Source organism: Larus michahellis, chromosome 13, assembly GCF_964199755.1.
Source record: "Larus michahellis chromosome 13, bLarMic1.1, whole genome shotgun sequence".
Lineage (NCBI taxonomy): Eukaryota > Metazoa > Chordata > Aves > Charadriiformes > Laridae > Larus > Larus michahellis.
The window spans coordinates 11,416,613-11,442,885 of record NC_133908.1 but is presented as its reverse complement, the minus strand read 5'-3'; the positions used below and the strand labels follow the sequence as shown (position 1 = coordinate 11,442,885).

The following is a 26,273-nucleotide window of genomic DNA, read 5'->3' as shown; positions in this document are numbered from 1 at the left end:
ACCTCCTTCCCCGCCGTTTCCATCCCACGTTCCGGGGTTCGCTGTGAGGGTACCGTGCTCCCCGGGCGGCGGGGGGGTGCCGAGCTCGCCGTGGTGCGGCCGCACAGCCCCGCCGCCAGCCGGGCCCCTCCGCCGGTTGGCCGCCGCCGTTTCCCCGCCCCCCGGAAGCAGCTGGCCGCGCTGCCGGCGGCGGGCTGGGGCGCTCCGCCATGGCCGCCGTACCGCGGGCTGCTGCCGGACGCCCCGCCGCGCCGCCTCGGCGCCCGCCTCGCTAAGCCCCTCCGCCGCCCTCCGCCCGCCCGCCATGGGCTCGCTGTTCCGCAGCGAGCCGATGTGCCTGGCGCAGCTCTTCCTGCAGAGCGGCTCGGCCTACGAGTGCCTCAGCGAGGTGGGCGAGCGTGGCCTGGCCGAGTTCCGAGACGTGAGTAGCGGCCACGGGGCCCGGGCGCCGGCGGGGCTTTCTGGGGCGAACGGGGGGAGGTAGAAGGGCCCCGAGGGGGCGCGGCGGGTGGGCGACATGGGGAAAGGCGAGCCGCGCAGGGGAGTTGTCGTGGGGAAGAGGTGGGCTTCGTTACGATGATGCGATGTAAAAGACTCCAGGACCGCCTCTCCTCCTTCTTTCCCCGGCTGTGACTTGCAGATACATGGCTGATCTCTAAATCGCGATTGCCTGAAAGGAGGTTGGGAGATGGGAAGTCGGTGTGGAGCCCCAGCCTCCCTGAGAGTCTAGGGAGGGGTGTTTTCCGGTGACTGTATCCTATCTCTCTGTTAGTTTACACTCTGGGATTTTTTTGCAGTAGGATCCCGTGGGAGAGCCCACTGCCCACCTGAAGTCACACGGACTTTAGTCCGAGTGTATGTGCACAGCTTATAGATACACCACCCCATTGACAGATCGATAGAAAGAAACATCTTTAGCCGTTGTGTAGGCTTATTTCTTCAACATTGCTGACTACTGGTTTGTAAAACATGTCTGTTCCTGGAGGAGCAGCACAACTTGGAAACTACATGCCTGACTGACATAAAATTGGGTTGGGTAATAATTAACCTTGTTTCTGCATTGCCTCATTGTAATTATATGATCTTTGCTTGCTGACTGAGACTTTGAAATTTCTTCCAAGTGTTCTTCAGAAATATAGGTTGCAAAATGTTTGCAAGGAAAGCTGGGAGAACTTAAATTAACAGCTAGTTAGTAAATATGGCAGGTAGGAGGAAACAGATCTGTAAGAATCACTACATGGGTGGTATGTTTAACATTTTGATGCCGTTCCAGGCAGTTGACACACCACTTATTCCAGAAATAATGTATTAGTGGGTCTGAATTAAAAGCTGAATAAGTAGTCAGAGACATTGCACGCTCGTAATATGAGGATGTACGCAAAAAGATTCTTTCAATAGATTCTGTGGAAATCCATCTCAAAAATTTGGTTGTAGAAAGGTTGGTTTGTTAATTTGAAGTTGTTAAGCAGTACTTTAAAACTCTAGAAATAAGATTAGGAATGGTTTCTCCAGTAGATCTAGCTATTCTGTTATTTGAGTAAAACTAGCAAAAGGCTAGTTTTTGCGTAGCATAATCCTGCTTTAATAAAACCAGCCTTGCTATTTGAAGACTTTTTAGGTTTTCGTACATCTCAGCTGAAAAGCACTTTGTAGAAAGAGAGCATGTGGAATACATGCAAAATAGTCCCCATGAAGTCGCAGAAATAGCGGTGGTTTTTTAGGGGCAGTTGCTATTTTAAGTACCTAATAAGCATTTTGTCCTTCTCCTTCAGCTTAACCCAAATGTAAGTGTATTTCAGAGAAAATTTGTGAATGAAGTAAAGAAGTGTGAAGAAATGGAAAGAATACTTGGTGAGCTTTGTTTTCATTATCTGCCCTTTCTCATCTGTGGCATTATTAAAGTTTACATCGCTAGGGTGGAACTACAGTGGAGGTTTCAGCTACAGGGTTTTTTAGTCTTCCCAGTCTTGTATGATTTGAATGCTGTAGAGTCTGATAGAATTCTCGCATGTATGAAAAAATACACGTACATACCTCTACATATGTAGAATCTTTATGTAGACTTTTGGACCTGGAGATCATTCGACTGTAGTACTGAATTGCGTCAGAAAATACAAATATATTCCTTAATTTGTCTTGATATGCTGCATCAGTTTTGGGTCTATCACAGAGTCGTTTAGGTTGGAAGGCACTTCGTGAGATCACCTAGTCAGCCTCCAGCTCAAGCAGGGGCAGCTGGAGCAGGTTGTCCAGGAGTGTGCCTGGTGGGATTTTGAATTGTGGAGACTCCCACCACCTTTCTGGGCCACCTTTTCTAGTGTTTTACCACTGTTCTCTGTTTCTTGGTTTTGTGAGCTCTAAAATTTACGTAGACTATAACATGTACGTGCTAAATATAGGTTAGGTTTTTTTTAAGCCCAGAGTTGAGGTAGATTTACTAATGTGTTGCCAATAAATAGTTCAGTATTGACTGCTTAAAACTCTGCTAGGAAAATGGAAGCTTTACTGTGCATATTTCCTCGACTATAAAATAAAGCCTGTTTTTCATCCTACATAACTCAATATTGTTGAATTTCCAAGCACCCTCAAAAATATCTCAAGTTGTTAATAATTGTGTTCACATGGTAGTTAATGAATAGAGAAGGGGTGTGCAGAGCATTACAGCCAAGATGCAGATTTCTTCACTGTGTCCTGGGCAAAAGTTACCGTTAAAGGATTCTTTTTATTGGAATCTCGTCAGACGCATGTGCTGGTCATGCCAAACAGTCCCAGTAGCTATTTGGGCAGCCTCCCTGCCCAGTGTGAGTTGTATTTGTTGTCAAGGTTGCTTAAGCTGCCTTGTTTGAACACTCTTTATTCGAAACATGGGTCAATGAGCAGAACGTAGATTTTTGGCAGATGGCTTGATTAGCAGAAAGTGGTATCTTGCAGCAGCAGAGAGATACTATGAAATGTTAAAAGCTGCTTAAATAGTCCTTGTGCCTGGAAAATTTCAGTCAGAAGGCTCCAAAGGTAGCTTACTTTTGCAAACTTCCAAGACAGAAATGTTCTATGCATTTATTCCTTGCATGTTGTAAGCCCCTCTTTTTTGAAGACTCTAGTGTGTGTGGTGTTGCTAAAATAAATGATGCTGCAGTGTGATCGGCAGCATCAATAACAGCTGAAGGGCAACTATGCAGCATTCTGGGAAGCATAAGGAAATGCCATTTCCTTTCTGATTTTGGTGTTTTGTTTTTTTTTCTTCCTCGCTCCAGGGTATTTAGTACAAGAAATTAAAAAGGCGGATATTCCACTCCCTGAAGGAGATGTTGCTCCTCCTGCCCCATTGCTGAAACACACTTTAGAAATCCAGGTAACTTTTCGACACAACAGATGCCAAAAGTGTAGCGCTGGATCTTGGAACTTCAATTCAAACTTAATTACTTGCTATCTTATGACCTATGACTTAAATTATAGGGGTGTGTCAGGGAGGGAAGAAGCATTTGCTTTCAGTTTTGCCCATTTTTTTTTTCTAACAGAGTTACTTCAAAGACTGTCAGTGAGGATTTGATACTAATACAAAATTATTGTGAAAGGGTCAAAGCTAACTTGTGGGGTTTGCAGTCATCTGTTTTATTTTGATGGATTGGCATATTACACTGTTCCAGGCAAAGTGTTATCTGTGGATGTAGTCCTTCAGCCTCCTTTATTGCTTTGGGACTTACCTAAGGCTTTCTTTGTGCATCCAAAATTTCCAGGGTTTGTGGGAGTTTTATATGCCCAAGGCTCTGCAGGTTCCAGTGCTGGTTGCGTAGCAGAACATGGTGCTGTTTTCTGTGAATGCTTTTTCTGGTATTGCGTCAGATGTAGAAGCTTGTAAAACACAGATGTAATTTTGAATGACATTCTGTTTTGCTGTAATTCCATTAATAGAATATGTAAGTGTCTTGCACCCTGTACTGTCTGAAGTTGTATTTCCAAATCTGCGTTACTTAGCTCGGACGCAAATTAGTGTCAGAACAGCAGACTTAACAGATGCCAGTGGAGGATCAAGTGTACTCAAAGCAATCTTTGTCAGGCTGAGGGATAAAACCTATGGAGTTTAAGTTAATTAGGAAACTGAGGAACTCCCATCGTTGCAGCAAATTAACATGTGTTTAAAATTCATCCTCCCCATATTTCTAAAACAGTATAACTGATTCTGTGTCATTTTTTCCTCCATGTCTTAGGAACAGTTGCAGAAGCTGGAGACAGAATTGAGGGAAGTAACTAAAAACAAAGAAAAGTTGAGGAAAAACCTGCTTGAACTGACAGAATACACATGCATGTTAGAGGTCACACAAAGATTTGTCAGGAGAACAACTGAGGTACTGATTATGTTGTTTGATGAGGAATGTGTGGCATGAGGCATTTGTGTTGCATACCGTTAGTAGTTGTAGTTAAGTGCATGGCTTAGTGTCAGGCTTTACAGCACTGTACGTTGTTCGTTATTATTTGCGTTCAGTACCTAGAGAACCTGGCTGGCAGCCTTTTGTGCCGGGCTGTGTTCATACACATAGCAAAATGCAGCCCTGAACGTAGAGGAGGAGCTTTGTGATTTCTCTGTTGAGTTGTTTGAATGCTACTGTTGATGCCAACTGAAAATGAAGGCCTATTTGTGTTATTTTGATGCATAAATGGTGCTAAGAAATGTACTGTGTAACTTTTGCAACACTGTCTGTAGTTGCTAAGAGCAGTGCACTTGAGATTCCAAGATCTTTCTGTTGTCTGAATCGAACACAGGAAAGTTTTTTTTATTTTTTTATTGAAATAACTTAATTAGCTTTTCTTCTTCAGAATAATGAATGAATGAATGAAATGAGTGAATTTCAAATTAATGAAAAATATTTTTTTCTGAAAGCTTTGAATGATTTTTCTTTTATTTGCTAGTATGAATCCCGTTTACATGCAAATTATGAAGAATTTGCATCTGTGGAAAACGAGCAATTAATGGATTACAACTGTATGCACAGATTGGGTGCCAAGCTGGGGTAGGTGCTGTTCAGTCCATGTACGGCAGGTTGTCAGTGTGTGCTGTTTCAAAACTGCTTGATGAGCTGCTGTAAATAATGGGCTGTTTTCTTAAAAGATGGAATGTAGTGTGACTAATGATTTCAGATGAGCCAAACAGTTTTAGACAAGGTAGGAGACTGGCCCAAATGCACCTTCCTAACAAAATTGGATTATTTGAAGAGATAAATAGGACAGCACCAAAAAAACTGTCACAAAACTTCCATCAAACCAAATATGTATGTTAAGGAAAATCTTTAAATGCTCTAAATCACTACTTTCTTCTGCTGTTCAAACTGTTTTTCTAGGATAAACACACAGTGTTTTAATCACCTGGCAGTGTCAGTTTTAAATGTAATATTATTAATGGTATCACCTACTTGCCTTTAAAATGATATATGGATACTGGTCACTACAACACCATTATGAGATGGTATCTTACTAAGGAAAAATTAAGAACCTTATTGTCACAGAAAGAAATGATGTCAAATATAATTCTATTTGTGTGCTCAGGCCTACAGTCTGTTTTCCACGTAGAAATTGACTCTATTTTATGTAACAGTTACTTCTTGTTTAGGGGTGATGCCTCCTTCTCTAGAGATGGCAGATGTTAAATTATTGTGACTATGTGATCCTGAGTGATGATGTACTCGGGTTTATAATTTTTCTTGTGGATTTTAGTTTATTTTTCAAATTTTTCTTTTTCCATAGATTTATATCTGGGTTAGTTCACATAGCAAAAGTTGAAGCCTTTGAAAAAATGCTGTGGAGAGTCTGTAAAGGCTTACATATTCTTACATATGTGGAGTTGGATGAGTCTCTGGAAGATCCAGATACAGTGAGTAAACATTGTACCTATCAGTTTATTCTGTTCTGTACTTTTCTTTAGACTTGGAAGAATAGCTGCTCAGGGTCTTCGGTGAATGTAAGTGATATCCCAGTGCCCTTGGAGGGAAGACTATTTTAAAGAATTAGAACTTCTAAGACTTCAAAATTAGAGCTCTTGATGCCACCAGAACTATAGGAGTGGCAATTAATTTATCATTGTTCAGCTTGATGAGTGCAGAGCTTTATTGTGCTATAGTAGTGACTTTATGATTGGCTGCCTTGATCGACATACGTGGCATAAATGGCTGCTTGGGTATTTATTAACTAGGTCCGTATAGCACATTACCTCTTAATAGTAAATTTATTTGTTCATTCAGTAGCTAAGGAAAGAAGGTCTGGAGTACAGTTGATCTTCAGTGAAGTTTTTTCTCTGAACTTATAAAATTCATTTCTTGTAAATCAGCAATTATGGCTACCTGATCTATCACTTCTAAATTTTGCTTCAATTCTAATTTGTAACGTTTTAATTTTTTAAGACTTTTTTATTACTAATAATTCTGAGGTGGTAAAATATAATATATCTTTTATTTTCCCTGAAAACGTTTTCTGTTTTTCTCCAATATACCAAAAAAAAAAGAGAGAGATTGGCACACTTGAATTTTATTTTTTGATCTTCACTAAAATAGTGGAAGGTTAATGGCACTAACACAGCTTTTTCTAATTATTCAATTGTGTTACTTTGCTCTCTAATTTTGTCACAGTGGAGTTGTTGGTTGAAAACGAACTTCATCATCTTAACTTTTTTTTCTTTAGGGCGAAACCACAAAATGGTTTGTTTTTTTAGTATCCTATTGGGGTGAAAAAATTGGCCAGAAAGTTAAGAAGATTTGTGACTGGTAAGAAGTAAAACTAATATATATGTAATTTCTTTATACCTGGGTTATTTTCTTGTTAGTTTTCCCCCTGCGCCCCTTCCTTGTAAGCGTTGATTTTTAGGCAAAGTTTTTGAAGTTAAATTTGTTCCTCCCCCTGCCATTGCATCTAGCTTTATTATTATGCAATATACAAATAAACGTATGAGTCATTTTTATCTGCAGTCCTTACTAAGCACAGGCAAAATACTGACTCTCAGTTGAATTTCTTCCATGGTTATTAGATGGTGTGTTGCAGATTTGACTAGGGCATGGGCTTGCGTGATTTGTTTTGTTTTAGTTTGGTTATTTAACACAAACTTCTGTTTTTCTGTAGCTATCACTGTCATGTGTATCCCTATCCAAATACCCTCGAGGAGCGCAAGGCCGTTGTTGAAGGACTAAATGTTCGTATTCAGGATCTTCACACTGTGAGTAAATATCAGTATTCCCTTTGCCGTAGTTATTGCACCACAGGAAATTGTTTGACGAATCACAGCATTAAATATGTGAATATGTTTCTAAAATACATACAGCTTTGGATCTGAACATGACTGTATGTCATGTCCTTGGTCTTGTGTTGCATGTACCTATTAAACTTGAGGGTACTTGGCATTGATTTCTATTTTAAGCAATGGTTAGTGTGGCCTCCAACAAATGTCATCCAGCATTGGACAAATACTAGGTGCTCTCACTGTGGTTAACATAACCACTGGTACATTTTCAAAGAAATCTTTTTGTTATTTTTTTTTTTCTTGGACAAAGGTGCTGAATAAAACTGAGGATTACTTACGCCAAGTCTTGTGTAAAGCATCTGAATCCATCTATACATGGGTTATCCAAGTAAAGAAGATGAAAGCCATCTATCATGTACTCAACCTGTGCAGTTTTGATGTCACAAATAAATGTTTAATTGCTGAGGTTTGGTGTCCGGTGGCTGACCTGCAGAATTTGCGCCATGCCTTGGAGGAAGGTTCAGTAAGTCAGCTGAATGATCACTGATGTTAAAACTTTTGTCTCGAACTAACTGTACAGATAAGGAAAGAAAATGATTATTTAAAATAGGCTAAAAGTAGGCATAGGCAGGTCTGGGTCTCTGTATTAGCAGAGCCTTTATTTAGTCCTGTGTTGGGTATTTTGGGTTTCCTTTTTGTTTCTTTTTCCTTGAATAAGAATTTCTGTGTTTGACCCAAGTCTGAGTGGGCTCACAGTGCTATTTGCTGTCAAGTAGAAGGTGCTAATTCCCTTGTGTTAGTTGTGTTGAGTGCAGCTCCATCTTTTTATTTTACAAGAGGGAATTTTTAGTATCAAATTTTTGTTTTATAATACTTACCGATGATTCTCATTTGGTATTTCATAAGTAAGGATTAGAACACTGTACATAATGAGTCGTCTTAGAGAAACAGATTAATGTAATTTATTTCTTTTTAAGAAGGCACAAAGGGATAAATGTTAAACTTGAGGCTGTTTCAAGATCAGTGAAACTGCTGATAGAGAAAATGTTTTCACTTAGTTTAGATGAAGTGTCAACTGAGTTTTTATATAAATGTATCTTCTTTCTGCCTGCAATTAGAGGAAGAGTGGAGCTACAATTTCTTCATTCATGAATACCATCCCAACAACACAACCTCCTCCAACTTTGATACGTACCAATAAATTCACCTCAGGGTTCCAAAACATTGTTGATGCTTATGGAGTTGGAAACTATGGGGAAGTTAATCCAGGTTGGTCCTTGTGAGCTGTGCTATCATTACTGCTTGCCTTGTCACGTGTTTAAATACCTTGCTGAATTGGACACTAGTAAAGGCAAAATGGTGACAACCATACTGCTTATTAATAGCTGTTTTAAAACTTCAGTAGCTCATTGAAAGTATAAATGGTGCTCCAAGCAGTAAGATGGGATTTGATTTTGCAGAGTTATTTTAGCATTAGATATACTGATAATAGCTGTATTGTTTTTCTTCATATGCTTTACCTTGGCTAAGATACTTAGGGGGAAAAAGAAAGCTTTGGTAATGGCTATTGATCTTACTGAAGCATGGAGCTCATAGCTTGGAAAAAGTCCAGCTTGTTGTATAGCCCAGTTAGTTTAATGTCCTTATGTGTTTTTGCAGCTACGTTGTCTATGTCATGCTGTACAGGGGAATGTATGTTTTATAGTTCAGAGCTGAAATAGCCACAGAGGAAGAATAGTTTGTTTGGTTTTTATTTGCTGGGCTCATATTATTATCCTCAGAATTGTTGGCTAACGCTCAACTGCAGAATTGTCATTACTAAGGGACAGACATAAGGAAGCTTTAAACTGAGTTCAGTTTACAGTGTGGGGGAAATGTCTATTAGCAGTGGGTGAACGGACTTTCAAACTCAAAGCTGAAAATTGTTTGAGAGGTTAAAGTAGTTTAATTGCTTAGGCATAATTCAGATACCAACATCATCTATTGTGCTGTGGGCCTGAAACATGTTATGTTGTCATTTCAGCTCTCTATACCATCATCACTTTTCCCTTCTTGTTTGCGGTTATGTTTGGAGACTTTGGGCATGGTCTACTAATGTTCATATTTGCACTCCTGACAATACTGTATGAAAACCACCCTAGATTAAAAAGATCACAAGATGAGGTAAAAGGAATTACAAATAACTTACTCTTCATCCAGCAAGATAACTTCAATTGAATAGTTCTTATGTTTCTGAAAAGTACTATTTATTGCATGTGTATTAGATGGGGTTTTCTTCCTTTGTTTCAGGTTTTTCTGTGTTTAAAGTTGCCATATTGCTTGAGATGAATGTGATGATCTTAACAAACTGTTCTCTTTTTTTTAAAAGGGCAGAAATAATCAAGTTGGAATGAAAGACTGACAAAAATTAATTGATACTGTTGGGCTCGTCTTTCCTTCTGCGAGGGCTACTTAGTGATGTGTGTGTTTTACAGAATGTGGTTACAGTGACTAATGTGAGGAGAAAATGATTTTCCAAATTCCATCTGCTGTTATTTCTGAAAAGGAGTTGTAGTTTGAAATTTATTAACTTAAAGTTAACTAATTTTTTAATGTTATGAGGCTGGAATGTGGGAACACGTGCATCTCTCATTAGAATTATCTTTAATTAAGAATGGCTGCAAATGACTAACTTCTTGAAAACTAGTCTCAGGAAGGAAACATGGTTTAAAATGATTATTCATTAGTGTAACAATGCCAATGAGAAAAGTCTCTGTTTGTGTCATGAGAGCTTGTATGGGGACTTCAACTCTCTGCATTAATTTAAACCACAAATATCTTTCAGAATATACTTCCTGCTGGTAGCTCTATTTCCTAATGGATATAAACCTTTGCATATAAATCACCTGACATAAAATCAATGTGGGGAGATAAACTGTACCCATTTGGTGACTGCCATTTGTAAATTGCATATTTACATGCTTAAAGCAAAATTCTCTGTGTTACATCTTGGTTGGCCGTAGGTTTCTTCGTATTCCTTAATGACTATTCACAAGGATTTTTAGTTTTTAGAAGTCTTGGTATGGCCAAAAATGTGTTTCTTTTAGAAATGTGTAGATAACGATTGTTCACATAGCAGATGATGTTCTCTATTTTGTCTTTTTTCCAGATAATGAAAATGTTATTTGAAGGCCGATACGTGATTTTATTAATGGGTCTGTTTTCTATATACACTGGATTGATCTATAATGACTGCTTTTCAAAGTCGTTAAATATATTTGGTTCTGGATGGAATGTTTCAGCGATGTTTGAACAGAAGGTTTGGAGGTGAGTAGTGTGCTTCTGTTTGCTATACCATTAAAACAAAAAGGTACTTCCTGCAACAATTTAACCCTTTTGGTCACCCATTTTAACTGTCCTTTTATTGAAAGGAGTAAGTAAATGTAATGAAATCTAGTAAAATAATAGAACGGGTTGGAAGGGACCTTGAAAGTTCATCTACTTCAACCCCCCTGCAATGAGCAGAGTCTCTCAGGCGTGTCAACGACACCACTCAGCCTGGTGTCATCAGCAAACTTGCTGAGGGTGCACTCAAGCCCCCTATGTCATTGATGAAGATACTGAACAGTACTGGTCCCAGTTTGAACCCCTGAGGGACACCACTTATCACTGATCTCCATCTGGACATTGAGCCATTCACTACTACCCTCTGGATATGACCATCCAACCAATTCCTCATCCAGCAAACAGTGCACCCATCAAATTCATCTCTCTGCAGTTTAGAGAGAAGGATGTTGTTGGGGATCTTGTCAAAGTCCTTACAGAAATCCAGGTAGACAATATCCATAGCTCTTCCCTTGTCCACTGATGTAGTCACTTCGTCATAAAAGGCCATTAGGCTGGTCAGGCAGTTGTTAAATCTAGTTGTATAGGTAGTAAGTGCTAGTGTGCTGAGGGCTAAGTGATACATAGAATCATAGAATTGTTAGGGTTGGAAGGGACCTTAAAGATCATTTAGTTCCAATCCCCCTGCCCTGGGCAGGGACACCTCCCACTAGATCAGGTTGCTCAGAGCCCCATCCAGCCTGGCCTTAAAAACTTCCAGGGACGGGGCTTCCACCACCTCTCTGGGCAACCTGTTCCAGTGTCTCACCACCCTCACGGTGAAGAACTTCTTCCTAATGTCCAATCTGAATCAACCCATCTCTAGTTTTAATCCATCCCCTCTAGTCGTACCATTACCCGCCATTCTAAAAAGTCCCTCCCCAGCTTTCTTGTAGGCCCCCTTAAGATACTGGTAGGCCACTATAAGGTCTCCTCAGAGCCTTCTTTTGTCCAGACTGAACAACCCCAACTCTCTCAGTCTGTCTTCATAGGAGAGGTGCTCCAGCCCTCTGATCATCCTCGTGGCCCTTCTCTGGACACGTTCCAGCACATCTGTATCTCTCTTGTAGTAGAGGCTCCAGAACTGGACGCAGTGCTCCAGGTGGAGTCTCACGAGAGTGGAGTAGAGGGGGAGAATCACCTCCCTCGACCTGCTGGCCACGCTTCTCCTGATGCAGCCCGGGATATGATTGGCTTTCTGGGCTGCAAGTGCACACTGACGGCTCATGTTGAGCCTCTCATCCACCAGCACCCCCAAGTCCTTTTCTTCAGGGCTGCTCTCAAGCTAGTCACTGCCCAGCCTATATCGGTGCTTGGGATTGCCCCAACCCAGATAGAGGACCTTGCACTTGGTCTTGTTGAACTTCATGAGGTTGGCATGGGCCCACCTCTCCAGCCTATTAGGGTCCCTCTGGACGGCATCCCTTCCCTCCAGCATGTCAGCCACCCCACACAGTTTGGTGTCATTGGCAAACTTGCTGAGGGTGCGCTCTATGCCGTTGTCCATGTCGCTGATGAAGATGTTAAACAAGACCGGTCCCAGTACTGATCCTTGAGGGACTCCCCTTGTCACTGGCCTCCACTTGGACATGGACCTATTGACAGCCACTCTTTGGGTGCGGCCGTCAAGCCAGTTCTTTATCCACTGAATTGTCCATCCATCAAACCCATATTTTATCAGCTTGGAGACCAGGATGTCATGCAGGACAGTGTCAAAGGCTTTGCTCAGGTCCAGGTAAATGACGTCAGTTGCTCTCCCCTTGCCTATTGATGTTGTGCCACCAGGTTTGTCAGGCACAATTTGCCCTTGGTGAAGCTGTGTTGATTGTACCCAATCACCTCTTCGTTATTCTTCTGCCTCAGCAGTGCCTCCAGGAGGATCTGCTCCATAATCTTACCAGGCATGGAGATGAGACTGACTGGCCTATAGTTCCCTGGTTCCTCCTTCTTACCCTTTTTGAAAATGGGGATTTTGTTTCCCCTTTTCCAGTCAATGGGGACCTCACCAGACTGCTATGACTTTTGGAATATAATAGCAGTTTAGCAACCTCATCCGCCAGTTCCCTCAGTACCCATGGGTGTATCCCATTGGGTCCCATGGACTTGTACACTTTCAGGTTCATCAGGTGGTCACGAACCTGATCTTCACTTACAATGGGCAGTTCTTTCCAACCCCTGCCATTGTCTTCTGTGACTCTGGGAGTGTGGCTGGAGTGTGGCCAGTGAAGACTGAGGAAAGTCGTTGAGAACCTCAGCCTTCTCCATATCACGTGTCACCAGTTCTCCCATTTCCTTTCTGAGGGGGCCCACACCTTCCTTAGTCGTCTTCTTGCCATTAATATACCTATAGAAATTTTTGCTGTTTCCCTTGATCTCCTTGGCTAGATTTAATTCTAACTGAGCGTTAGCTTTTCTAACCAGGTATCTTGCTGCTCGGACAGCTTCCTTATATGTCCCCCATTCTAGCTGTCCTTTCTTCCACTCCTTGTAAAGATTCTTTTTGTGTAACAGTGTGTCCAGGAGCTCCTTGTTCATCCAGGCAGGTCTCCTAGCATTCTTTCCTGCCTTCCTCTTTGTCAGTATACTTTGCTCCTGGACACGGAGAAGGTGATCCTTGAATAGTGCCCAGCTGTCCTGGGCCCCCCTTCCCTCTAGGGCTTTGTTGCACAGCACTTTGGCCAGCAGATCCTTCAAGCAATCAAAGTGTGCATGCCTAAAGTCCAGGGTCGTAAGCTTGGAATACATCCTCCTAGTTGCCCCGAGGATCTTAAGTTCTATCGCTTCGTGGTCACTGCAGCCAAGGTTATCCCTGAGCCTCACGTTGGTCACCAGCCCTTCCCTGTTGGTGAGGACAAGGTCCAGCATAGCACCTTTTCTTGTTGGTTCCTCTGCCATTTGGAGGAGGAAGTTGTCATCAATGCATTCCAGGAACATCCTGGATTGCTGGTGCCTTGCTGTGTTGTTCCTCACAGCAGATGTCAGTGTCATCTACACTTAAAATAAAAAGGCAGCAATAGTTATTTAAAAACAAAAAAAAAATCAAATTGCCTATTATCTTAAATCCACAGAGAACACAATTTCTTGCAAAACCACTATTAGAATTTGATTATATTTAATTCCGTCAATATATCAAGTTAATTTCGTATTTATCAGTGCTGCTTTACTGGATTTACATGCCCTCTGTCACCTGGAACATTTCCTAGAATATTATCATTGGGTATAGATGATTATCAGTCTTCTCCTGAAACAGAGTCTGTTGCAGTACCCTAATGCTGTACGCTAGCTGGTAACTTTTAGTCATTAAAAACTGCAGCTGACGTAGTATTTTTTTATTGTTAGTAAGAACTTGTATCTAATTTTGAGGTGACATTTCTAAAGTTTGTTCGGTCCCTAAACCTTCTTAGATGTGTTTTCCATCTTTTTTGTGGTCTCACAAAGGTGTTCTTATGAATGGCTGTGGACTTCAGTAGTATTGTAAAATCCTAATGGAAGGCGCTAAGACTTTGTCTTGTCTTGTATTCTTTTTATTCATAAAAAGCAAACTGCCTCCTGTCTTATAGTTTGTCTTTATGCTAATGGATTTAATTTGCCTCCAGTTACTGTATTTTCCAGGAGAGGTTTCTGAATATATATATATATCAGACTTCGAGAGGAATAGAAAACAGGGCTAGTTTTGGAGAAATTTGTCCTAGGCCATATGTCTGGAATGAGTAGCCAAGAAGAATTAGCATCTACTGTAAAGACATTAACAATAAATTAAATAAATTAATTGCCTAGCAATTATTAGTCTTTGCACAGCTTTTCTTGATAGTTAAAAAAAAAAACAAAGTAGGCCATGTGAATTGTCAAACCTGTTTCTTCGCAAAGTGGGGTAACCTCATTGTTTTGAGGTGTCACGTCCTTTTGGTATTTAAATGTTCACAGCTCTGTTCACTCTGCCTCAAAAACAGGAAGCAGCTTGAATAGTAGAGTCAAAACCACTGACTGGTTAAAATGTGAACGAAGTTCGAATGGAAACTCATCCAAATGCAAAACGGGAAAAAAGATATTTATTACTCTTTGGGTTTTTGTTAATGAATTGTATATAAAAGCAAATTGTTTGCTTTTTAAATGAAACTTTCCATTCTAGGGGAATGAGGAATAAAATCTAGAAACTTTTCTTTCACCGACAGTTAGCGTGAGTTAAGCCCAGATTGTGAGTTTCTAGAGATTTTTTTTTCTATTGTTTTTATTAGCCAGGGCCTTTGTGCTTAGAAATCCTTGTATTCTTTTGAAGTCTTGACGGTGGGTTAGCTAGTCATATAAAGGAAAGCAGCAGCAGCGTCCTGCAGAACTGAAAGTATATGTTGTCACTATGTTTAAACAATGTCAGATCTGACTGTGTTTTTCTCTGCAGTCTTCGTGATCTGAAGGATAATAAATTTTTAACACTGGATCCAAATGTTATTGGTGTATACAATGGAGCTTATCCCTTTGGAATTGATCCGGTTAGTCTTATTATTTTAAATTATCCATTTGTGATGATTAGTCATTTATAAATTAGATTTTGGTGTGTGTTAGTGTTGTGGTTTAACCACAGCCGGCAACTAAGAACCATGCAGCTGCTCGCTCACCCCCCTAGTTCGGATGGGGGAGAGAATCGGAAAAGTCAAAGTGGAATAAAAACTCGTGGGTTGAGATAAAGACAGTTTAATAGGTAGAGGAAAGCAGGGCTCCATCACGCGTAATGGTTACTTGGGAAGACAAACGCCATCACTCTGAGCGTCTCCCCCTTCCTCCTCCTTCCCCCAGCTTTATATACTGAGCATGACGTCATACGGCGTGGGATATCCCTTTGGTCAGTTGGGGTCAGCTGTCCTGGCTGTGTCCCTTTCCAGCTACTTGTGCCATCCCAGCCTACTCGCTGGCAGGGCAGAATGAGGAGCAGAAAGGGCCTTGAGTGCTCAGCAACAGCTAAAAACACCAGTGTGCTGTCACGCTATTCCCGTCCCAAATCCAAACCATAGCACTATACCAGCTGCTGGTAAAAATTTAACTGTACCCCAACTGAAACCGTGACAGTTAGGAAAATAAATCTTACTATGGAAAAAAAAATGTTTCTTCTTGCATTCTCCATTCAAAAAGAGCTTTTCCCTTAACGAGTCAAAGAAAGATTTCACTATTTTCGTGAAACTCAAATTTCAGTTGTGATCACTGTTTGAGGTAGAATTCTGGTCTCCAATAGAGAAAGGATGCTGTTTAATTCCTCCTGTTACACTGTTCTTTAATACTGGTTTGTCTTTTCTTCTTCAGATATGGAATTTGGCAAGCAACCGTCTCAGTTTCTTAAATTCTTTCAAAATGAAAATGTCTGTGATTTTTGGAGTGACTCACATGACATTTGGAGTTGTATTGGGGGTATTTAACCACTTGTAAGTACAACAAGTTAAAATAATATTAACATTATAGTCTTTGTCAAGTCTTGAATTATAACTGTTAATCTGGTAGGAGGAAACTGGAACAATATTTTAAAAACAGAATAATAGTAATTGTGAAAACTGTTCTTAAAAAAACGACAGTAATGGAGAGATATTCCTTCACATAAATAAGATGATGGATCAGTATTATGCCAGCAAATCTGCAGACATGGATTAATACAAGATTTTATTTTACGTGTTGCTAAATAGAGATACATGCCTCTTGTGGTCTTAATTTCCACTGGCATACCTGGTTAATATGAAGAAATCAGTTTTGGATTGTAACTGCAGTTGTGCTGTTTAAAAGTGCTGGGTACTGTTCTGTTTTATTGAAATTATGTTTGGGCCATGTATTTATCTTGACCTTTTTTTTAAAAAAATTATTTTTCACTTTTCTCCCCCAATTTTATGTTTCAGGCATTTCAAGAAGAAGTATAATATTTATTTGGTTTTTCTTCCTGAACTTTTATTCATGATGTGCATCTTTGGCTACCTTGTGTTTATGATCTTCTTTAAATGGCTAGCGTACTCTGCAGAGGACTCTACATCTGCTCCTAGTATTCTGATCCAATTTATTAACATGTTCCTGTTTCCTGGAGGTGAAACAGAGGTTTTCTACACCGGTCAGGTTAGTAGCGTTCTTACAAGCTTCTTACTAATTTACAGGTTAGTAGTGTTCTAACAAGTGGAGACTCAGCTGATGGCTGAGTGTTCCCCTAGGAAGGGGAGTGTATCAGACTGAGGGAAAATTGAATACATGTTATGATTAAATAACATATTTACTCTTTAATCAGTTGTAAGATTTTACGTAGTGACTTGTGAAAATACCTGTTTCTAGAACAAAATCTCCCAGGTTAAAATTAAGGCTAGAGAATGGAGTCTCATGCTTGTAATTTTGATGCTTTTCTATATGCCGTAGTCTTATAAAACTGAGTATTGGTAATGCCTTAATCCAGAACCTAGTCCTGAAGATGCTGGATGTCTGTAAACCGATTTAAGGGCCTGATTAAGTAAAACGCGTATGTTCAATTTGAGTACATGCCCACTGAAATCAGTAGTACTTTTCTTATGCTTAAACAGGCCTTTAAAGGAAAATGGGAAGGCTTTTTCCTGCTTTGGATTTTGTGATCAAATCTAATTTTCTTTCTTTCCCTCCCTAACAGGTTGCTCTACAGAGGTTTTTACTTAGCATTGCTTTCCTTTCTGTTCCTGTAATGCTTTTTGGTAAACCACTTTATTTATATTGGTTGCACAGTGGAGGCCGAGGCATTAGGATGTACAGGGTAAGTGTTAAGAGACACTTACACATTTCTTCAGTATAGAAGAATTCAGCTGCTGTTGTATTGCATATAAAGTAATGTCCTTACTAGGTATTTCTACTCAACTTGGAAAGTTTTTGACTGTGACATACAATAGTGCTTTGTTCCTCTAACTCTTTTTCGCCTTTGCATGTGACTACTTTAAATAAATTTTAAAAAATACGCTGGCAGTCCTCTTAACACTATGCGTTTCCATTTTGCAGAGTGGCTACAAGCTAATTCGAAAAGAAAGTGAAGAAGAACTTTCTCTGCTGAGATCTCATGATATGGAAGAAGGAAGCAGTCATTCAGACAGTGGACACAGAGAGGGGGATGGAGAGGAGGTAACGTTTTTACTTGACCTCTAGTTCGCATGTCCTTAAAAGCAAATTAGAAGTGGAATATCAAGAAGATAACCTGTACGCTGAGTTCCTGGAAGTTTTCAAGAAAATACACTGAGCCTTTACAAATACCTTGATGCGTGAATGCAATTTATTTATTTTTATTTGTAAATTCAGATTCCTACAGTAAACGACAATCTATCTGAAGTGGAGAACAGGAAGAGTTCTTTGCTTAGATGCTTTATTTGCATCTAAGACTATAGTTTTTCTTAAACGGAAGAATGGGATAAAAATCTTTGAATTTGTATGCTTTTATGGATTCTTAAGGCAAGAGCATGACTGCCCAGTTTCCTGTTAATTAATTTTGGCCCTTCATCCAGACAGAAGTCTTTTTATGTCTGCAAATTACATCTTGTGATGAGGATTATTGCTAATGGGGGTTGGGAGACATGAGCTGCCTTCCTAGTCCTTAGCTATTGCTGCTGGTTAGTTTGGCCAAATTTTTAAAGGTCTTGACCAATTCCACTGATTTCATGTGAATTGAAAGACAAAAAATTGCTTCAGTTTCCCAATGCGCAGACTACGTGTAGTACTTGCTTCACAGGGGTAGTAGACTCCTACTTCTTATGTATAGAAAATGCAAGAATTGTTTGCTTAAATAAAATGGGTCGTAGTTCCATGCAAAGTAAACGTTGAAACTTGCAGTAATATTAGTCTTGTAATTTGGTGTTAGCAACAAGTACGTATATTTAGAGTTTACAGTATTAACATAGTTAATCACTAGCATTACTAATAATTAACCTTGGGTTTAAAGATGCAAAAATTGACATTGTAAACTTACAACATCAATAGAATAGGAATTAGAACCGTAACTGGTTTTACTACTGAGACTTTTAAAGTATTAGATCATATTCCTTGTGGAAAGCATAAATTGCATTCACTTCTATCTGTCAACAAAGTAATTGGGGAAAATAACTGGAAAACTCTAGCACCTGTTGTTTATTTTTTTTTAATATTGTATTTGTAATAAGAATCTTAAACATAGCAGATCTTTTTTTTTTACTTGATATGAAATCAATGTATTACCCTTTAATGGAATTTTTCTTCCACATATATTAAGATTTGCAGACGAATATTTTTGTTGTCTCACAATGTGTTTTCATATTTTAGTTTAATTTTGCAGATGTCTTTATGAATCAAGCAATTCATACCATTGAATACTGTCTAGGATGTATTTCTAATACAGCCTCTTACCTGAGACTCTGGGCATTAAGTCTTGCTCATGCGCGTAAGTGGGGATTTTCTTGTTTGTTGGTTTTTTGGTTTTTTTTTTTCCCCATCTGTCTTGATTTTTTTTTTATGCTGGTTAGAGGGGGGCTGGCCTGTTGAAGTGATACTACTATCAAATTATCTTTTTCTTAATTTAAAAAAGTTCCCTTTTTAAACTAATCATGATCTATGGGAAGCCCCCAAACTAAAACTGTGAATTATTGTTTGGAACCTAGTAATTTTCTTCATTGACTGCTCTGTGTTGTAAAGAGGTTGATTATCTGAGCACAGTGTTACCTCACATAATAGCATATCAACAGTTGAAGTGCCGTTTCCTGTTTCCCATTGATTGACCAGTTTGGAAGGTATTTACGCTCTTGCTAATGGTGTCACAGTGTAAAATATTGCCATCAGTAGATCTGATTTTGGAACTGGTACTTCAAAATGTTTCGGCGGAGGAGGGGGACAACTAACTGAGGTTAAGGGTTGCCATGTTCAACAGATCCCATAATATTGTTTAAACTAGAACATGGGTCAGTTAGAGTAGCTCTCTGCGTGAATGTATGCAGTATCAACACTAATAAATTAAAAACTTTTTTTTAATAGAGTTATCAGAAGTTCTATGGCAAATGGTGATGAGAGTGGGTCTTCGTGTGGATACAACATACGGTGTCTTACTGCTAGCCCCTGTTCTAGCGTTTTTTGCTGTGCTAACGGTTTTTATTCTTTTGGTCATGGAGGGGCTTTCTGCTTTTCTCCATGCTATACGACTTCACTGGTAAGTTCATTTTTTCTTAATACTACTTAGCATGTACTGGCTTGTTTACGAGGAATTTTTGTGTCAGAATATTAGGTGCCTTATTAAAAAGAAAAGTGTAAAATTCAACAGCCTCATGCTACTGTAATAGATTTATTCAATCATATTAAATACATGGCTTGTTAGTTGAATGTGATTTGTTCCTCTGGAATATTTTCAGTAAATTCAAATATTATATTGGCTTATGATGCATATTAACCTGTATCACATTCAGAGTTTGTGTTGGTGCAAACTATGAGCACGTTTGATTTATAGTATTGAAGCTTTTCATACTGTAGAATATTGGTAACGTGGATAAGTATTTTTAATTTCAATCTGATTATATCACTGAAAGACTTCAGTCTGATTTATATTAGTGACCAAAACTTTTGCTAAAGTGGGGTTGCCAACCCTTAAGTATTTTAATCCTTTCTTAGTCTCACCAGCTCTGCACATTGCAGTGGATCCAGCAAATGTTTAGTTTGAAACCCGATGAAATTTACAGTATAAGAAAAGGCAGATACATAGTATAAAAACACGTGAGGCAGAGCTATATGCGTTACAGAGTATTGTCCTCATGATATTGTATATTTGCAAAACAATTAACTGCAACTAACTGGAAAACAAATTAGTAAGAAGTGAGGAATGAGCCATTACAGCACAACGTCGGTGTGTTTGGGTCTCTGAGAACCATGAAATTTGCCTGAGTCTGTGACAGGAAGGTTAAATAGGGGCACAGAAAGCCTAAGTGACAGGATTAGGACTGGTTTTGTTCAGCCTCTTGTGTTGCACAGTTCTATCCCTTGACAGCTGCTCATTTTGGATTAATTTACAGATTCTGTTTTGGTTTTTTTTGTCTCATTTCAGGGTGGAATTTCAGAACAAATTCTACTCTGGTGGAGGATACAAGTTTACGCCTTTCTCTTTTAAGCACATTTCTTTACATTTTAATAAAGATGATACGGCATAGTTTGGTTGCTGTCAGCAGAAATGTTTGGAATTGTCTGCAAGTAATCGTGATTGGATCTCACCTACGAATGGTTTCTTGTAGGACAAAGTCTTTTTCACTGATTGCCTTATAATGCAGCCAAATAATTCTGTAATATATACCTCCAATAGAAATACATAGCAGATCTGGAGCATCTTGTAAAGTATATAGACATAAAATGTACATTTTTCTTGATAAACTAATGTTGTAAATTAATTTTATTCTTTAAAAAAGTTGTTACTGCTTGTCCTAAAACCAGTGTAAGCGTGTTTTTTGTTGAGGCTGTTAATTTTCTTGAATGGTTACATTTAAGTTATCTGAAAGACTTTTCATTATTATCATTACTAATCATTACTAATCACATACTTAAGCAAGCTCCCCTCTCATGCACTTTGGGAACAATTCAGCAATGCAACTGAAGCAATGTCTGTTTTCAGTATCTATTCCAGAAGGATTATGAAAAGTAAATTTATACATAGCAATGCAGCATGCTCTTTTTTGTCTGTATTTAAAATTGCACCAAAAATGTTAACCCATTATTCTGAGTTCTGCCCGGAGTTACTACTTCAACCTTTCAGAAGCCACAGTGATATTTAATGCTACAGAAGAAGGCAGGCTTAGAAGTGGAGACTGGAAGTTTTATCTGTCTTATTTCCCTGTGGTGAGGTGCTTTCTGATCCATCCTGCAAAGCTGGTGTGTGCAGCCCCTCGCTGGCCCTGACTGCGATGGGTACAAATGTCAGGAAAAACGTTGCAGCGTCTGGGTGAGGACACAAATAGGAGAACCAAACTGCCTACTAGAAATTTCCATCCCAGGTTCTGTTTTTACATGCAGAGTTTCTGCTCGTAGGAGTAACTTTTGCACAGGGAATGAAGGACTGGCCTCGATCCCCGTTTACATTTGGTTGTAAGGACACACACAGACATACGGTGTTACTTACCTGATGTTGTTGAACCAAAGTTTATACTGAATAGGCAGAAAGGGGTCATTTTGTATTATTTTTTGTATTGGTGTAAAAATGGGGATATTACCATAATGTTTTAACACCTGTGCCATCGGAACAGCGTAAGTTTCATACTATTTACGAATAAAACCTCGTTTGCGCAGTTCGGAGTGGGCCCTTACGTTTGTACCTAGCCCTTTCTCTCCCCCTGGCAGCGCTGCAGGGGGCGGCCGGGCCTGCACGCCCCCGGCCGGCGCCCCCCTCCCGCTGCCCCGCGCCCGCCTCGCGCCGGGGCCGGGGCCGAGGTAACGGACCGCCCCTGAGGGGCGGTGGGAAGCGCGAGGCGGCCTCCTCAGGCGGGCGTTGGGCGGGCGGCGGCCATCGCTCCGCCCGGGGCCGTTGCCGTGGCCACCGGGAGGCGTCGGTCGGGCCCCGGAGGTCGCCGCCATGATCCTGGACGATGTGCGGGTGCAGTGGCTGCGGGACCGAGCGCTCACCGTCCTGGGGCTGACCGATCCGGCGCCATTCGAGGAGCTGCTGAACCGCGGCGACGGCGAGGAGGGACGGGCTGTGCTGCTCTTTTTCGACCGCTGCACCCGGGAGGGGGACGATGAGAGGGAGGCGGGCGCCACGCTGCTGCTGCTGCGGGCCGAGCGGCGCGGCCGGGACAGCGAGGAGGCAGTGGGTGAGGGCCCGGCCTGCACAGCCCTCCCCCGGGCACTGCCTGACCAAACGCCCCTTTGCTCTGACCTTTCCTCCCCAACTCCTGCTTTCCCCCTCCCTCAAGCCCTAGTTTGTCCCATCTCCTGAGTCCTAGCCCCGTTATCTTTACCCCTTTCCCTGCTTTTCCGTCCCTTGGGCTGTGTCTGGTCCTCCTGAACCCCTTTTATCCCACCCATTTCCATGACCTTTCTCCTCTCTGGTTGTGCCTTGGTGGGATTTGCACCCTCCCTGCTGTGGAGTGGTTCTGTCATGCTTTCCTGCCATTTTGTGTGCGTGCAGGCACAGGTGACACAGACAAGTTTGCAGACGAGCAGCAGGAGGAAGGCCCGGATAACCTCCTTCCTGAGCAGTTGACTGAAACAGCCTCCTCTGTGGCGTTGGAAGGAAGTAGGTGGTTTGAGCGGCCAAAGTGTAATCGTTGCAGGCCATACTGCTGTGGTGGCTAAATGTGACTAGCTAACATGGCTCTCTTGAGCAGATCCAGCTGTATCTGTAACATCAACAGCTTCTTTTCCCAGAAAAGTAGATCTGATTTTGTGGATAGTGTCCTGGGCAGTGTAGCTAATTTAATTTTTCTCAGGACCTTCTCCCTCAGGATGTTCCTTTGAAAGAAACCTATCCTAGTTTGGCCCTTTCATCTTTTCCAAACAGGTGGAAAGAAAGAGACTGGGGTGAACAAAACCAACCCACAAGCATAGATCTTCTATCCAGTCTTTGTCTGTGACATCTTTTACTGGTTTTGTAATTTCAGATTCCTAGAGATTAATTTTATGAAAATATATAAAACGAGTATGTTCCGTTTAGTAGGAATTAATTCATTCCCCTGGAGAGTTGCAAGCTCTTCTCTTTATTCTGGTGTAGTTTGTTGAGAATAAAAGTGATCCTGTAAAGAGTTACGATAGGTCTAATACTTTAACCACAGTATTGCAGAGCAGCCTTTCACAAAAAAAATGGAAAAAATGAAGAAAAAGTGATAGAAAGGGTGTCAGAAGAGAGCAATGATTTTCTATGGCTCAGAGATTCAATTTTCTTCTCTGCTGTCAGTATCTATGTAACTTCCACAAGCTTCTGAAACAGTTACTTGCAGAAGCAGAGAGTCATGGCCTGGTATTTTATATCCATAAAAGAATTTTGTTCATACTGTGCAAAAAAGATAGGACAATGAAAGTTAAGTGCTGAAGCCTGGTGTGGGTGTAAGTAGACTAAAGGAATGATACAATTCAACTTCCCACTCTGCACCTCTGAATGGAGGCACCTGCAGTGCTGCAGATTAATGTTCAAAAGCAGTAAGACAGGGAAAATTATTTATTGCTTGATAATAATATCAGCACACAAATGATCCAGTTGAGGATGCAACTATACTTTTTTGCACTTTCAAGTGTCCAGAAGCCTGTGCTGAAAGGGGAAGAAGGCATGGTGCACCTTCTGAAAGACAGAATGAAATAAAGTTTGAAATTCTTGACTGGCCCTGGAATTCATGCAGTTGTTCCTGTGTTACAGTGTCTTCACCATCACCTCTTGGGCATGACATAACTATAAACATTTTCCACATCGTAGATCTGTCACGACAAAACCCTTAATTGTTTGCATTTCCTTTTACAAAGGGGTTTCACCTTGAAATGTGTTAACCTACTTATTTTGTCATAGAAGATCAATTGCATTGGAAAATGCTGGTAAGGATATTCTAAATAAAGCCCAGTTACCTGTGGAATGCAGTGTAGTGACTTGCATATTTGGATTCAGTTCTTCAGCAATAGTGCTGTCCTATGGGAAAATGTACAATTAACACCAGATTTTGATGGTTGGTTGTTGAAAGGTGTTGCTGAAGATGGAAGAAAATGCTCAGTCATTTACTTGGAGAAGAAAAATGGAATACCTGTTTTTTAATTCAGTACTCGTGTTATTCTTTCTTAGGGGTGACTGAAAAGGGCAAGGCATCCCCTCTACAACCTACAGACAATGAAAGTGTGTCAGGTCACGTATCATCTCTCTCTAGAGGGTCTGAATTGAGTAAACTGGAGCAAAGATCTACAACTGATAGTATGGAACACACACCACAGGTAAGTGTTGTATTTCACTCTGTTCTTTTGTGGATATGAAGATGCTGGTTTTCTGATGCAACTGTTTCAGTAAAACTGGCAGGCAAATTAAGGAGGTACAGTGCAGAGCAAGTACTCAGAGCAGAACAGAACATTTTACGAGAACAGGAATTTCCGTTCAAAAGCAATGGCCCGTGGTGTCTGCCACAGGCTCTGACGTTGACTGACAAGAGATTGCAAAGGTAATTTCCTTGGCAAAATGCTGACTTTTGGTGAGAAAATGCAGCAGAGTTACTCAGGCACCACATTAGCTATTCCCAGAGTTGCTTGGAAAAGAAAAGTTGCAGTTGGAGTAATTGCTAGCTAAAGACACGGTGGGAGAAGAATGTAAGGAACAGTGAACAAAGGCTTTTGTACCTCAAGTCTTTTACCTAATTAGATGGTCAGGATGGAGTCTGGGGTTTCTAACTAGACTTGGTTTATGACTGAGATGCAGGTGGAAGGGGAGTACGTGCTTGCACGTTCTCAGAAAGGCACGGGGGGGCAGGCATTTGAGTGCTTTCCTTTGTTTCAGGCACTAATGCTCTTAGTCCTGTTGGTCTGGAAATCAACATTGTTTCTAAAGCTGATGGCTTTTACTGTTAGCTGAGTGGTTTTTTAACATTTAATTTGTGTTAGTAGTTTACTTGGGCAGCAATGTGAAGATAATGGAGTTAAACTAATGATTCTGTCCTATTGCTAACAGCAGGCAAACATTTTCTTGCTGTTAAGAAACGTGGCAGCAAACAGTAATAGTCATACTTCCTTTTTATTTTCCGTTTCAGCTACAAGAACAGAAAGTTGTCAAAGTCTGTCTCTACATGGCTCTTGATGAAATTCCCAAAGAATTTGTATCAGACTTTACCGTATATTTTCTGAGAGACGCCAAAGGTATGTGCCCTGAATAACTGCAGGCTCAGCGTTTTCAGTGTCACATTGAACTTTACTTCACATTGAGAAAAGGTGATGGTGACAGGGATTCAGGATAGTGCATATCCAGATTAATTAACTCGGTACAAATACTCTCAGAGTAGAACCAGGAATCAGGAATGCTCTTCATATGAAATTTATGGGAGGTTAGCTATCTCCCACGTTTTACCATCAAGGATGAAGCTTTCATGCTGCACCCAGAGGAACTAAGAAGATGTAGTTACTACAACTGCTAGAACTGTGTACGATGTTTGGAGGATGAGGAGCTGTATCTGAAAGTTAGACAATAAGGTAGTGATAAGCACAACTGGGTTATCAGACTTCCTGACCTGACTCAAATTCTGATACACAACAGCAGAATGTTTTATTCTGGTATTTATTGCAGCATCTGGAGTAGCTCTGGTTCAGGTTGTAATCAGACCTCAGTATCTGACTCTAGCCCTATAGGAAACAGGTTCTACACTAAAGCAAACAGGTATTTTCACACCTGTGTCAAGGAACAATCAACAGTATGTTATGTCTAATTTAGTGCCAGAGATTGGTCCCAGCATAAGCATTTATGTGGGCTCACCAAGCAGCAACATGTGTTGTCTGAAGCTACTAAATATTTTGTACGTGCCCATTAGTTTCAGTTTTTAGAAACAAGACAATTGAGAAAAAAAGAAAATTATGATAATGTATTTGGTCATTTTATGGCAGTTCTGTGCAAGATTTTCCTGATCTGTCTGTAGAATAGGAGTTCAAATCAAGACCTCTGTTTTGTTTGAACAGAAAACCGTTTCCTACCTATAAGGCTGGAATGTAAAGACTTAGAGTCAGATGATAACACTTGAGTGTTTGTTTTATTGGAGCTTTAACTTATTAT

The 26,273-nt window shown here is 40.5% G+C and overlaps 2 protein-coding genes across 2 annotated transcripts in view; both read left to right on the top strand.

Annotated features, from left to right (window-relative positions):
* The first annotated feature begins 165 nt into the window (after positions 1-165).
* Positions 166-21,840, top strand: ATP6V0A2 (ATPase H+ transporting V0 subunit a2). Its single transcript, XM_074606958.1, has 20 exons — positions 166-421; positions 1,773-1,851; positions 3,255-3,352; positions 4,209-4,346; positions 4,909-5,009; positions 5,740-5,866; positions 6,670-6,752; positions 7,105-7,198; positions 7,533-7,745; positions 8,341-8,491; positions 9,246-9,385; positions 10,371-10,528; positions 14,982-15,072; positions 15,878-15,996; positions 16,459-16,669; positions 17,205-17,324; positions 17,564-17,683; positions 18,851-18,968; positions 19,556-19,727; positions 20,613-21,840. The coding sequence occupies exons 1-20, from the start codon at positions 305-307 to the stop codon at positions 20,713-20,715; spliced, it is 2,553 nt and encodes an 850-aa protein (XP_074463059.1). The 5' UTR covers positions 166-304; the 3' UTR covers positions 20,716-21,840.
* A 284-nt stretch (positions 21,841-22,124) lies between these two features.
* DNAH10 (dynein axonemal heavy chain 10) overlaps positions 22,125-26,273 on the top strand; it is a 58,320-nt gene continuing 54,171 nt past the window's right edge. Inside the window, exons 1-3 of the mRNA XM_074606964.1 lie at positions 22,125-22,362; positions 24,315-24,460; positions 25,264-25,369. Coding sequence (XP_074463065.1) covers positions 22,125-22,362; positions 24,315-24,460; positions 25,264-25,369 — 490 coding nt within the window. The remainder of the gene's footprint in view (positions 22,363-24,314; positions 24,461-25,263; positions 25,370-26,273) is intronic.

Excerpts from the sequence above, each read along its gene's own strand:
- ATP6V0A2 (XM_074606958.1), top strand. The coding sequence starts at position 305 with ATGGGCTCGCTGTTCCGCAGCGAGCCGATGTGCCTGGCGCAGCTCTTC. Across the intron at positions 7,199-7,532 it reads GTATTCAGGATCTTCACACT|GTGCTGAATAAAACTGAGGA; the intron begins GTGAGTAAATAT and ends TCTTGGACAAAG. Across the intron at positions 17,684-18,850 it reads GAGAGGGGGATGGAGAGGAG|TTTAATTTTGCAGATGTCTT; the intron begins GTAACGTTTTTA and ends TTCATATTTTAG.